Below are 14,837 nucleotides of genomic sequence, written 5' to 3' on the forward strand. Positions count from 1 at the left end.
GAAAGCAGTGTATGTAGCAGATAATACTGCTTGTGAACACAGCAGTAGTATTGAACTACAAGTTCAACTTTCATTATAAAACTAGATTTAATAAATCCAAGCTACCTTCAACATAGGCATGTTACATGTCCAACTATAAGCTGAAAAATGAAAGTCTATTCAATTTGACCTCACTTGCTGAGGAACATGAGTAATTAAGTAATTAATTGGAGTAATCAAAAAATAATAAAAAACCTGCAACTGAACAGCAAAGTAGAGTCAACACAGCCAAGCTTCATACTGACAATGGCTTTATGACTGGTACTTCCCTGTGTCAGCAATTGCGCTTTTCATTTCAGTGGGCTTTTTCAATTTCAGACTGATACACTTATGTATTAAGACTTAGTTTTGATTACAAACTCCCAACCCACCCTCAAAATACACAAAAAACAAGTCTGAAAGACCAAAGCAGCATGGGAGACACTCTCAGTATTTTGCTTAATAAGAGTGATCCTCGGTGCAGAGCTGTTCCTTCCTCAAATACACTATGGAGAAAAAAAGAAAAAAAAAAGGGGCAACTAGCTCTGCAACTACTTTCTCAGCTTTTGAAGTTTAGAGACAGCATTAAAAAATAGCCAAATAGCCTCCAACCTGTTGCTGAAGCTTCAAAAGCTGCTGCTGTTTCTCTTGCAGCACCTGGAGCTGTTGCTCGGCTGAGGCCATTGCATGAGAGAGAGACTGCAAAGCTACCTGGGCTGCTGAACTCAGTGCTGTCGAGGCTTCCCCAACCGTTCCAGAAGAGAGGCCACCAACTGCTGGGGTAACCCCAAAGGTACTCACTGGCATGAAACAAACAAACAAAAAACCAAACCAAACAAAAACATGTATGTAGAAAAGAAATGATAAAACACACTTTTAATTTAATTCCTTACTAATTGTTAAGAGCAATTTAAAAACAAAAGAAATATCTCCTTTTATCCAGTTCTTGCTACAAAGTAACATCATCTTGAATTACAAAGTCTGTATGGTTTATAGACTATGCACACTCATCATACATGCAACATTTTCATTACAGAAGAGCCACCTAATGCCCTGGAATTCTTGCACCACATAAGGCTGCAAGGCAAAGATGCAAGCTTGTATGTTATACTCTCCAATAGAAACAAATTGATTCAAATTAATAAATTTGGAATCCAGTTTGTTTGTTAAGCTTTAAGAAGTTTAACTTCAGATATAGTAACTACTTAAAAAAACCCCAACATTTCAACACTTATAAAACTACAGGCAATCTATTTGTCAAACAGTGCTCATTATGTCCAATTAAAAATATCATACTGTGGAACTATGCTAAGTAGAAAAAATGAAAAATTGTATATACCAGTAAACGTACTTGCATCGTCCCTTTCTATTCTGGTTCCATCACTTGTTGAAACACAGGTAAAGTGCAGAGGTTCAACTTCCAGAAGTCCAGTAAGGGAAGTAAAACTACCTTCAGCAGCTGCACAGCTACTTATTTTCCCATTTCCTGAAAGAGAAATAAATATCTGCACAATCAGCTAATGTTTTCTTGATAGCGACACTTCAAGTCACGAAGAGTCGAAAGGGACAAATAAATATAATCCACATATTTTATTACTTCATGTTGTGGAACAAACACCTTAACACTATCACATCCACAATATAAATGGAAGTATATTTTAAAATGGATAATGCTGCCAAATCTGAACAGAGTATCTTAATAAGTCAAACTATCAAAAGTGACAGCAGAAGCTTAGTGTAACCTTCTTAATTCCAGAAATAAATTATATACGGATGCTCTACTCTTTCTACACTGTGAGAGAATTAGCTTGCAAAAATACATTGATGTTACTGGAAATGAAGAGAAAGAAAATAACAGACCGACTAAGATCATACACCAAGTTAGTATGAAAACTAGACTATTATTCAACATACTAACAAATTCACAGTGTTGTATGGCGGGAGGGATGGAAAGGAGATGGACAAGAGCATACAAGAAAAGGAAAGGAGTCACTATGACTGATGAATATGCTTGCTATGAAAAGAATTTCCTGACAGGTAAAAATTGTCTCATTCTTACGAGATTCCATGGCCTAAAGATTCACTTATGAACTAACCTGAGAGGATAGATACAAATATGCTTTTAAGGTAATTTAACGCCTCCGAAACAGAAAAAAATATCTCATTACATCTGTAATATTTAAGTGGAAGAGTGCCATATGGCAGCTTCCCAACTTGAGAAAAATCCATCTGAATAATAACATATCTCAAGGAAGCTGCTCAATAGAAGTGACAGATGCTTCCTAGATGACTCTGACCCAGGGAATGATCGCAGCCTTTCTGTTTAATCTCTAGCCTTTTCTTAGATCTTCTACAGGATAAGAAAAGAACAGATTCCAGAAAGAGGCATTTTTCTTGCCCTAAGGGCTACAGGAAATGTAACAGATCTCACAAAGCAAGAGAGTATCTTGAACTTCATTATGTACAGCTATAAAACAGACAGAAAGTATAAAACTACATCTTCACTAAAAGAGAACAGTATAATGGAGAGAATTACAGTTCTTCCACAATACATTACTGTTAAACATACGTACCTGATAGAACATCAGACAAATCAATTTCATCTGACTGTACTCCAATGCTGCTGTTGTATACATTTTTACAAGAAGAGCCACTTATTTCCAAATCAAACAGGACTGGATCAAAAGGCGAACTATACAATCCATATCTGCAGACGGAATAAGAGAAACAGCACTATTCAAACAATAAGAATTTACATAAAATTATTTACAGAAAAACGCCAAGTATTTAATCATCAAGATTTATTATATTCTAAACTATTCTTTTCATTCAATTGACATATCTTAGAAATGACCATTTACTTATATTTCATTAAAGTCATTTATTAGGTGACCTTTTCAAACAGCTTATGATGCTAAATAAGTAACTCTTTGTTACTAAATAGTTTTGAAGATGTAATACTGCCCTGGAAACACGACACATAATCACACTCAGACACGGAAACTAGAACTACAAGCCTTACACAATTAGCCACAGCAATACGCATGCCTGCACATGGCAAATCAGACATTTATCTGAAGTCAATAAAAACACAGTACTGTTTTCCAAAACAGCAAAAGAAATTCCACCTCAGCTTGCTCTTCCAGCTGAAGTAAGGGAAAAAAAAGGAAATGCTGCTAGGGATACCAATCAACACTTGTGAGTACTTTAAATATCTCAACAGAAGAAAGTCTTGTTATTCCTACTTTGGCAGTACTGCAGGGGAAAAAAATAATACAATCATGCAGGTAACAAGATGGTCCCAAATCAATTAGGGTTTTATAAGCCAAGAAAAAGGAAAATCCAAAGTAATAACAAAATCAGCGTTGGTTTTTTTGTGTACCAATACCTATCACCAGCAACTGACAAGAGAAGAAAAAATGGAAGTCAGGCAAAATTATTACGCAGGAGTAGAAAGAAAGAACACATCTGTGTAGGTACAAAAGTGAGAACATATAACACTTTGCCTTTTGACTAGCAAGAGCAAGAACAAATATGAAATATTTCCATGAACACACCAGCAGCGACAGGAAGATCCTCCACACCTTTTCCCTATGCCTCCGAGCAGCTTCTTTGTTCTTTAGCAGGCAAGGAAAGCCCCCAACAGGTAATGCTGAGAAGGCTGGAGTGTTTAAATGTCTTTTTTGATCAAGTAGTCACAAAAGGATAAATGTCTACATGAATACTACAACACCAGCAACAAGGCAGAACAGGTTCTAGACTTCTCTGAATGTTAAAACGCGTCCATGTTGGCTGGGCTCAATGCTTTTTGCCACACAATACTAAGACCGTAACTAGTCAGAAAATGACGTTATACAAAATTGCTACTGATCTTCAAAAAAAAAAAAAAAGGGAAAGAAAATCTGAGAATTACAGATAACCCATTTAACATACATTCCCCAACCAAGTTACAAGCATCTACAAGGTAGCAAATTTAAGATGACAACTTTACACTAAGTACAACACATATTAGATGAATCTAGGTTGCTCTCTACAAGCATGTACTACACAGAAAAATGCATACTGCACATCTAGCAAGACTGATGTGTTTGCTGCATGACCTTTTGTGTTGGGTTTGTGTGGCAGGGGTTTGTGTAGTGGGGGAGGGGCTACAGGGGTGGCTCCTGTGAGAAGCTGCTAGAAGCTTCCCCAGCCCCAACTCGGACCCGCCTCTGGCCAAGGCCCAGCCCATCAGCAACAGTGGTAGCACCTCTGTGATAACGTATTTAAGAAGGGGAAAAGACTGCTAAAGAAGAAGAGCAGCTACCGTGAAAAGAGGAGAGGGATGTGAGAGAAACAGTCATGTTTCTGACACCGAGGTCAGTGAAGAAGGAGAGGGAGGAGGTGCGCCGGAGCAGACCATGGAGGTTAATGGTGGAGCAGAGATTCCCCTGCAGCCCGTGGAGGACCCCACACTGGAGCAGGTGGCTGGGCCTGGAGAAGGCCTTGACTCTGTGGGAAAGCCCATGCTGGAGCAATTTGTGGAGGACTGCAGCCCGTGGAAAGGACTCGCGTTGGAGAAGCTCATGGAGGGCTGACCCCTGTGGGAGGGACCCCACGCTGGAGCAGGGGAAGAGTGTGAGGAGTCCTCCCCCTGAGGAGGAAGGAGCGGCAGAGACAATGTGGGATGAACTGACCGCAACCCCCATTCCCCGTCCCCCTGCACTGCTGGGGGGGAGGAGGTAGAGGAATCGGGAGCAAAGCTGAGCCCAGGAAGAAGGGAGGGGTGGGGGGAAGGTATGTTTTTAAGATATGGTTCTATTTCTCATCATCCTACTCCGATTTGATTGGTAACAAAATTAAATTGATTTCTTTTTTTCCCCCAAGTCGAGTCTGTTTTGCCTGGGACCCTAAGTGGTGAGTGATCCCTCCCTGTCCTTGTCTCGACTCAGGAGCCTTTCGTGGTATTTTTTCTTCCCCATCCCATTGGCAGGGAGGAGTGAGCGAGCAGCTGCGTGCTGCTTTTTTGCCAGCTGGGCCTAAGCCACAACACTTTTTTCCATAAGCAAAGCAAGACAACATGCTACTGTAAAGTAGTTACTAAACACACAAAAATGCTCAGACAAAATTCAGTAGGGTACCTTCACAGCCTGTTTTAGACCTTAGATTTCCAAACTCAATAAATTAGGTCAGCTCAACATTAACACTGATTACTTCCACGATTTAAGTGAAGAGTTTGATTTATTAAGTAAGCAGGTGATAAAACCTAAAAAGGGGTTACAAGAGCTTATAGAATAGGATCAGAATTTGAACGTATTGCAGAGAGTTAAATATATTCTGTCCAACCCACATTTATTTCAATAAGCATTGTGCCTTTTACTCATCCTTCAGCGGGAATGATCAGGTTCACAGTTTAAAACTGCATTTGCAACACTTTTCAGAAAAGGATATAGAAGTTACATCAACAAAAAACAAAGAATGAATCAACAATGTCACATCAAAAACCCATCACCCTATTTGTCTATGCAGTAATGAATATAAATTATGTGAAATACCTCTTCTGCTTCACTCAGAGTTCTCAACTGGAATAATGTTTACAATTTTGTGTACCACAATTCAAGGAAGATGAGGACCAAAGAAAATAGCTCAAGGAAATGCTTTAAGAATGACTACAGATTTGGAGAATACGATCAAGATACAAACATCCTCTCGGCATCCAAAATTTGTTAAGAATGAAATAATCTGCTCTTTATCGCCAAGGTGGACAGGACACAAACATTAAAAGGCTTTAGCTGCAGCAGGAGAGATTTCAGATTAGACATGGGCAGAAGGAGACAGTTCAAGTGTTAATGATAAAAATAATTAAGCCATGTAATAGCTTACAATATTTAGAATAATTAAATTCCACCACTACTTTAATCAAGTGCTTTCAAGAACAGGCTGGAGAAATTAATCAGATTTGCTAGAGACAAACCAACCTGCTTTGTTGTAGGACAGCCTAAAATCCCTTTTTTGTTTTTCTCTGAACTGCAAGTCATGTAACACACTCATCTGGCGTTATCCTTGCAAGTTTTACTTGCTTTATTGCAGCACATGATAGTAAAATAAGTACTACTCTGCCTTAAGACAACATGAATGTGCAGATCCTTTAAGTAGACATCTGCTTTTATTTGATTACCAAATGTTAGGCTATTGTACCTGGGAACAATGACAAAGAAGAAAAAAACAATACCAGAAACTGCAACACAAATGCACACAAATACGATAAAATACAACTCAGGGAGAGGGAAGGGAAAAAGAGTAAAGCAATGGCTGCCTACTAAATTCTTTTTTTTTTTTTAAATATATATATTAATACTTCTACATAAAAGGAGACATGTCAGTATTCTCTTGATCTGTAGACATATTAAAAAAAGGCCAGTAAATTCTGTCTAAATTAGTAAACTAAGTCAAGAAATAGTCCTTGTTATAGAGCGAGCTATAGTAATCAAATATGGGATTAGATAGATGTGTCTGCTGCTCTTCTTATCCTAACTATGGGGATACTGAGTTAAAAGAGAAAGCAAATTTAGTTCCAAGAAGAAAATCAGTAGAGCACCATCAGTAAAACACCATTCAGAAAACCTAAGCTTGAAGGATGCCAAGAACAGGGGCTCACTTCAGAAAGCTTCCCTTGAGGTGCAGACAGCTGTGTTCACCACTAAGTGATCTGAAATGTCACATGTGCCAAATTCAAAACTGGGCAACTGGAAAGGAAAAAAACTTCTATTTCAGATATGCTGTTTAAAGGAGATACTTGGAAACAATCTGTATGAAGGAACGAGTCAATTCCTACAGAAAGATGCCATTCTCATGTCAAGTGGAATTTTCACATTTTTCTCTTCCATTTGGTTTCTAAAGAAAATTCAACATGAAAACACAAAACTTTTTATTCTTCCAGTTCACTTCGTGCATTTTTCAAAACTCCCTATTATCCAGTCACCGTTTCTATTGCTGCGATGTCTTCTAATCAACTGCAAGAATTACAGATGGTGAAATACAATAACAACTGAGAAGAGGAATGTAGTAGAGAGCATGATAAGGATCCAGGTATAACACCTGAGAACAAGTTTTTTTACAAGTATTTTGGGATTATAGTCCTTTAAAAAAAAATAATAAAACAACATCCCCCTGCTCCAAACTCAGCTTACTACATTTTCCATTTGATCTGAAGATTCTGAACTAACTTCTACCAAACCTCTTCTACCTTGACCTTGCTTGACTTGGAGGAAAACTCTTGCCCACAAATCACAACTGAAAGAGCTGTCTAACAGCAGCATGTTCCCATCATCATAATGGCTTTGGAAACTGCTACAAAACTGAACCACAAGAGATTTCCTTTAGGTATGTCCTGGTTTCAGCTGGGACAGAGTTAACTCTCTTCTTAGCAGCTGGTACAGTCCTGTGTTTTGGATTTAATGTGAGAATGATGTTGATAACACCCTGATGTTTTAGTTGTTGCTAAGTAGCGCTTATCTTAAGTTAAGGATTCTTCAGTTTCCCATGCTCTGCCAGCAAGCAGGTGTGTAAGAAGCTGGGAGGGAGCATAGCTGGGACAGCTGACCTGAACTAGCCAAAGGGATATTCCGTACCATGGAACGTCATGCCCAGTATATAAACAGGGGGGAGTTCGCCAGGAGGGGCGGATCGCTGCTCTGGCATTGGTCAGTGGATGGTGAGCAATTGCATTGTGCATCACTGGGTTTTTTTTCCTTTTTATCCCTCTTCTTTTTTTTTTGTTATATTCCTTTTCATTACTATTATTATTATTATTATTGTTAGTATTATATTTTACTTTAGTTATTAAACCGTTCTTATCTCAACCCACAACTTCTACCTTCTTTCCTGATTCTCCTCCCCATCCCACTGGGAGCAGGGTGGGGAGGGAGTGAGGGAGTGGCTGCGTGGTGCTTGGCTGCTGACTGGGGTTAAACCACAACGTATCAAGTAAATCCAAAGTTAAATGGTCAGTCAGTTCAATATATAAAAGATGCAACATCACAGTCTGAAATTACATTGATATATAATTTATAATAAGAACCTGCATTCCCAGTAAATTACTCCAAATCTCTACACTTAGAATCTGGCCTTTAGTAGCAATACATTAAATGTAAGGTCAGCTTACAGAGAGACTACAATTTTGTGTAGCATTATACAGAACTGAAACTATTCAGTATATTTGATTCCCTCCCATACTCAAAATAGGACATGCTTTGTTAATCCTGACACTAAAAATCATAAATCCTAACTAGGATTGCACAGACTTCAAACATTACATACACATTTGCTGATTTAAAGTGCACTGTAAATTGCAAGATAGCAATTACATTCACCTTTAACTTTGCACAAGTCAAAATTACTTTTCAGAGCTGTATCAAATTAATCCTTCCTCAAACAAATATGGCAAAATGCATCTTTTTTAAACAGCAAACCTTTTTCAAAACACCAGAGGATGACATTAGACAGTTTGTATGTTTGTTTTCGTTAAGTTTACAACAACCACATTTCTTAGTACCTTGTTTGAAGTAATGCTTCCATAGGCGTTAGGCGATCCTGCAACTGTCGGGACACAGCAGTTAGCAATGATGCACAAGCTGTACTACATCCTGCCAAATCTTCATCCTTTACATAATTCAGCAATACAAAATACCAATACACAGATCCTGCATTAAAAAAAAAAAAAATTTCAGGTGAAACATGATGTGAATTTTCCACTCAGAAAGCATACTTTGAAGCATAATCAATGGAAGTGACAAATGAAGTATCTAATGGTTACTGAATACAGACTAGAAAGCATTCTTCCCCTCCCCTTTTTTTGAGAGACTTCAATTTAGAATCATTCTGTAATCATTAGTTTCCACAAGTACTTCAAGTTCTCTTATCAACTAATTCATAATTGAAGAAAAAAAGGTTCCCAAGAGACAGCTTCACACATACTTCTTTCATCACTTCTGCCTACTGCTTCTACTAAGCACAACAATCAAAATGCTCTTGATACACTAAGGTGCTAGGCTAGGGGTTCCAATCCCTTCAGACCAAGCCTTACTCTAGATTCAACTCTTCCTCTCCTCTTATCCTCCGTTTTTGGCTGCTGTCTCCTTATTTTGTATTTGCTGGAGGCACTGTTTCCTTACAGATCAGATCTGGGAGCACAGTGCAGTGGTTCTGTACGGAAACACAAACCTCAGCTTCCTCCTCCCCCTGTGCATTCCATACCCTCAATAGCAGCGTGTTAAATATTCTACCTGGTAACACAACAAGCATTTTGGACTGCAAACTAATTTTCCTGCAAGACCCCTTGGTCATGCCAAGCTAGATGCAATTCAACAATGTCATACTGTGAAAAACACAAAGCAGGTCTTGCCACCCTCAAATACGAGCGCTGAAGTTATCTTCCCATTTTATCTGGCACTCAAAAGGCTTCAACAAGGTGCTAACATACCATTATTCTGCAATGTAGATGAGGAAGGAATTTAATTTAGTTAAAAATTTCCTTTTGGTGCAGAAGTAACAGAGGTGGATTGCTAGTTGGACATCAACTGGATAGCCAGGCTCCCTGGAATAAATATCCTAATTTTCAGAAATAACAGACAATCCTGACTCTCACTTATGTCAACAGAACCTGTGGTTGCTGAACACCTTTGAAAATTCTTGCAAAACTTACTTAAGCTCTCCCAAAAACGTCAGTGCCTTAGCACTCTGTTTTAAGCAAGCTAATTTGCTTAAAATTCCATCACCTACAAATGCATACTTCATACTTGGATACCACCTGACCAGAGCACTCCAAGAAGCAGTTTGTATTAACTGAACAATTACCTAATTCTTATTTCACAAGGCAGTCCAACAAAACATGCCAAACAACAAATGTACTGTGTATGACAACAAACATCGTATACATACCACCTGTTGCAGCAGCAGGCAAAAGAGGCATATTGTCAAGTAAAGCTTTTAGAAGAACTGATCCAAACCCCTGCTGACTCGGGTCACATCTGCCATTGCTACAAAGAAACACATAGACACTTTAACATTTAATGAAGTAAGAATGAAACCTGAAATCTCCTCCAGAAGATGATGTTGAAAGACTGGTGTTCTTTGCAGTCATACCCTAACACATTTTTCCTCAACAGAAGATCTTTCAGATCTTGTTGCTTTATAAATCCAATGTTAAACAATAGCAAACACGTATATACAATTCAGACTGCATGCAAAAACCCCAAATATATATAAAATATAAATATATAAATACATAAATAATTAGCACTGACCTGATGCATAGTGCAAGAAATCGTGCACATTTGTGAGCTATGCTCCGCCCAGCTTCAAAGAAGCAAACACGTATTATATCAGAGACACATTTACGTGTTTTTGAAAGCAAGCTGTCATTTCCTTCCTTTGAGCTGTAAAAACAAGTTGCACACTTCAGAGAAACATATAAAACTTTATTTTTTTAACAGAGCTGATACTGAGAAATAGCCATGCTAATTTAAACACAATTTCTCTCTTACCTGCCAGGTCCATTTGAATACACTCCGGCCAGCCAGCAAAGCGTGTCTAGTACAAGACTCTGAGCATGTTCTGTAGTCAGACCATCATCTGTCTTCTTGCAAAGAGTGGTGAGCAGCTTCTCATGGAACTCTGAAAACTGTAACATGGCACATCGTTGAACTCTAGGGAGGAGGGGAAGGAAATGAAAAACAGAATTATCCAATATGGCCATTCTCCCATTAAAGTGTCCCTCCAGCTTTGCATCCTGTCTTAGAAGCGGCGAAAAAAAGATGCCTAGATGACAGTAAAACTAGTACACAAGCATATATGATACTCTCTGTGCACACATTCCCAATCTCCCTATTTTCTGCTCACAGAACTTCCTAGGTTACTGTCTATTTAGTAACCTTCAGGGATTTTTTTTTCCCTACTAACTTGTCTAGTAACTTCTAAACCTAAACAAACTTTCATCATCCACAACACTCTTTGGCAACCATTTGCACATACCTCTTTGCAGCCTCTTTGACCTCTTTAAGCCCATTACAGCCAGTGCCACCATTGTGGGGTGGCAGTTGGTAATACAAATTTAAAAATATTATTCATATTTACGTCTGTAGCACCAATCCATAGAGACTTTAACCAGTTTCTTCAGTAATAATTTGTTAGTTAAATTTGATTCTAAACTTTTTGACAAATAATATACTCTCTGCTGTAAGAAACAAGACAACATGTGGAAATAGAAAGGAACGATGCTTCCTTTAAAAAAAATCTGTCCAAATAATTTATCTAATTTACCAAGAAAACTTATTTACATTTGCCTTTTCAAGTCAGGCAAATAACCACTCAACATACAATTTCATGCATGGTGTTACTCTACCACAACTTGCACAGCACAGTGCCCTCGAACTCATAATTTACAGGATTTTCTATATAAAACATGTTTGTGAAATGACAACTTGAAACAGTGGTTTGACCTGAGCTACTTTGAGAACTAAGTATTTTATGAGAAGTGTAACTAAAGCTAATGTTTTTTAGAATTAAAAAAACACCTACTAACCTTTCCTTTGAAATGGAAGTTTTTTTAAATCTTCGAATCGTTACAGAGACTTCTTGAAGTAAGTCACAGCCTCTCAGATTATCTGATTTTCTTGAAGAATTAGTGGCTTCAATTTTGCTAGATGGCTTTTCCTGATTTTTTTTTGGGGGGGGGAAAAATGTCATAAATCACGTTGGTTTTGACTGCTTCATTTGTATACCTTGTTCAGTGAAATGCATACAGTTCAGTAAAATCTCTCACTCAGTCTGAGCATTGTACTAAAATAGACTACTTTTATTCATTAATTGCTTTAATACAGAACATCAAATTTAACAATGGTCTGTAATTTACTGTGTTCTAACCATTCTAATAATGTCCACAAGATGTACATTGTATCATCCAATCTTACAACTACAACGATCAAGAGCAAAATACACAAACACAAAAATCTTTGTAAGAGGATGACATGTATCAGCTACTGAAAACACTCACGGAAACAGAAGTTTCAAAAACAAGTGCTCAGAATGGGAAAGTGGCAGAATAGACCTTTTCAACTAAATTTGCACCGAAGAAAACTTAGAGATGTTGAATACTGATTCTTAAAGGTGTTAACACAGTGTCAACTCTTAAAAAAGTAAATTTTTAATGGATCTTAATTCTCCTAACAGCTGTTTTGTTTTCAGATTACATAAATCATACCAATTCTACAACTTTAACACAGATGCCTTTCTTGGCTATTCATTACCTTGCCTGCTGCAACTTTTGCCAACAATGAAGCAAGGGAATGGCCTTGTTAGTCTGAGGTTTTAGAGATGGTATTCTAACAACTGGTCTAATGCCACCATTGCAGATTTCTTCTGTTCCTCTGTCATTCACTGCTTTAACATGAATTAAAAATGAGCGGTACTTGCCACCAGCCATGCCTAAAAGTGGAAAAAAAAAGGGGGGTGGGGGGGTGGGGGGGTAAGAATCTGCATAGTTTACTAGGGCAAGTTGTAAACAGATTTCAACTTCACAGACATAGTGTACAAGCAGAGCTCAACTACATTAGTTACAGTACTTTAGCATCAATTTGAAAAGTTAACTCACTATTGTGTTTTAAAGCAAAATTTGTCAATGTGAAAATAAATACAAACCAAAGTCTGACTACAGAAGTATGAGATGCACTTAGGCAGCATACTTCATGTGAATAGCATAATAAACTGGTTTACCTTTAACAAGCTTTGGACTTGTTAGTGTCAACATTCCAGCATGTCCTGATAGATCAAGTCCAGTAGCCAGCCATACTGGACCACAAAGTATATCTTCCTTGTGTTCCTCCAGAAACGGACACAATCTAAGACCTTAAAAAACATGAGTAATAGGGACCTGAATTACTCATAATTAAGTCACAAAATCTGATCATTTGCATGGGTTAAAAATACACCATATCAAACTCTGATCACCCAATACGTATAAACTCTACATCGAAAAACTAACAATCACTTGAGGTTCACTTTTAGCCATTTTCCAGTGAAATCAATAAAGGTAAATGACAGTGTTCAAAGCATTTTCAGTTATATTATATGGATAATATGTACGTTGACTGGCTCATCAGTGGTACAAAATACACGATAAAATGATGAACCAGTATATTTTGATCCACAACTCTCACTAGGTCTTTTCTGAAGCAGGACAGAACTGTTTAAAAAAAAAAAAACCAACAACAAAAACAAACAAAAAAACCCATACCAACAAAACCCCACACCAAACCTAATTTGTTTCTCCTGTGGTATATTGAAATTATTGAAATTATCATTCACTCATCTGCTGCTTCTCTCTCAGCATGAAACACCTCCTTCCAGCACTTTTTCTTTTATCACCCTTTGATCCCTCCCCTCATCCTCTGCAACACCTTTCTTGGAGTCACAGAATCATAGAACAGTTTGGGTTGGAAGGGACCTTTAAAGTCATGCTCTAGATAAGCCTGACCACATGAAAGAAAAGAAGGTGTAAAGTAAGACTGTTGGAAGGACCAAGAAAAAGAATCATAGGCCTGGAACTGATTCATTCCAACTACCAATTTTTAGTCTGTAGCTCTCCTCACTCAGATCCAATCTGATTGCCTTTCAGAGTCTCTCTAACAGATTTTGTGGAAGAGTACTGGTTAACAAAAAAGGTTACAAAAACAGGCACAGCAAGTCTGATGTGGCTGAAAGTCAACATGACTAGTTATGAATTCTTTACTAGCTGTTTATTATTTTTCTTGATTTACAGCAGCAATCTCTACAAAAGCCACGTACACAAAGAAAAATTCTATTAAAACTAGATAAGGAAACCAAGTAAAATACTGCTGAAACAGGGTAAGAGTTTAAGTTAGAGAGGTGCCATATCAATCTACTTTATTTCTAAATTCAAATAAATACTAATCTTCTTTTAAGCACCAAAACTCTCCAGTATTTTGGGGGTTTTTTTGGTGTGTTTGTGTTAAACTTTCAACTCATACAGTAAATAGACCAGTGAGAGAGGCAACATTGAAGAGGGCTGAGAAATTAGTCTATTTTAAATGGCTGAGAAATTTTTGCAGAGAAATTCCAGTGTATCATTAAAAAAAGAAAAAAGCAAGCTTATATTTTAAACAAAATATAACAAGATAAATAAAACTTACATTGTGGTTCCTCTACATCCATATACTGCATTTCTTCATTGAATTCAACCAGTCCCGGTTTTCCATTTCTCTCCACTTCAATATTATGAGCTGGAGATAAAGGAAATGTGATCTGCCTATCTACTGCTGCTTCTGGAAATAAAAATATTAGCAAGATTTCATAAACATTGCTTAAGGCTCACAGAAAACAGAAGCAGTAGTTTTCATAGTAAATTTATCAGCTTTCTGCCCAAAACACTATTTCTAATATAAGAACCACAAATATACAAAGGCATGTTTTTCATATTAGAATTGCAAATGAAGTTGCAGCAAATAGTTAAAAAAATATTTCTTTGAATGACCTGTAAACAGCCTGCTTTGCTTTAACACTGCCCAAATTATTTTCTCCTAATAATCAACTGCAGATTACTCCTAAGTAATTAGATTCCAGTATTGAAAGTTTGATAATTTAAACTGAAAATAACTGGATTGCTCCTGGTGAACTTCAGACATTACTTTGATAATACTTAAGTACAGCTCTTTTTTCAATTAAATGGTTCTCATGAATCATAGATGAAGAGGACATGCAAGCAAATGAACAAGAAGCATATACAGTGAATTAACTGCCAGATCAAAAACATTAGTTCCAAACCG

General features: G+C 37.5%; 1 protein-coding gene across 1 annotated transcript in view; it reads right to left on the reverse strand.

Moving 5' to 3' along the window:
* BIRC6 (baculoviral IAP repeat containing 6) overlaps window positions 1–14,837 on the reverse strand; it is a 192,058-nt gene that overhangs the window by 125,682 nt on the left and 51,539 nt on the right. The window contains 12 exon segments of the mRNA XM_050894500.1: window positions 631–818; window positions 1,358–1,504; window positions 2,592–2,725; window positions 8,552–8,699; window positions 9,937–10,034; window positions 10,302–10,433; window positions 10,542–10,703; window positions 11,579–11,709; window positions 12,303–12,349; window positions 12,352–12,480; window positions 12,769–12,900; window positions 14,205–14,336. Of these exon segments, the coding sequence (XP_050750457.1) occupies window positions 631–818; window positions 1,358–1,504; window positions 2,592–2,725; window positions 8,552–8,699; window positions 9,937–10,034; window positions 10,302–10,433; window positions 10,542–10,703; window positions 11,579–11,709; window positions 12,303–12,349; window positions 12,352–12,480; window positions 12,769–12,900; window positions 14,205–14,336 (1,580 nt within the window).

Source organism: Gymnogyps californianus, chromosome 3 (assembly GCF_018139145.2).
Source record: "Gymnogyps californianus isolate 813 chromosome 3, ASM1813914v2, whole genome shotgun sequence".
Classification (NCBI taxonomy): domain Eukaryota; kingdom Metazoa; phylum Chordata; class Aves; order Accipitriformes; family Cathartidae; genus Gymnogyps; species Gymnogyps californianus.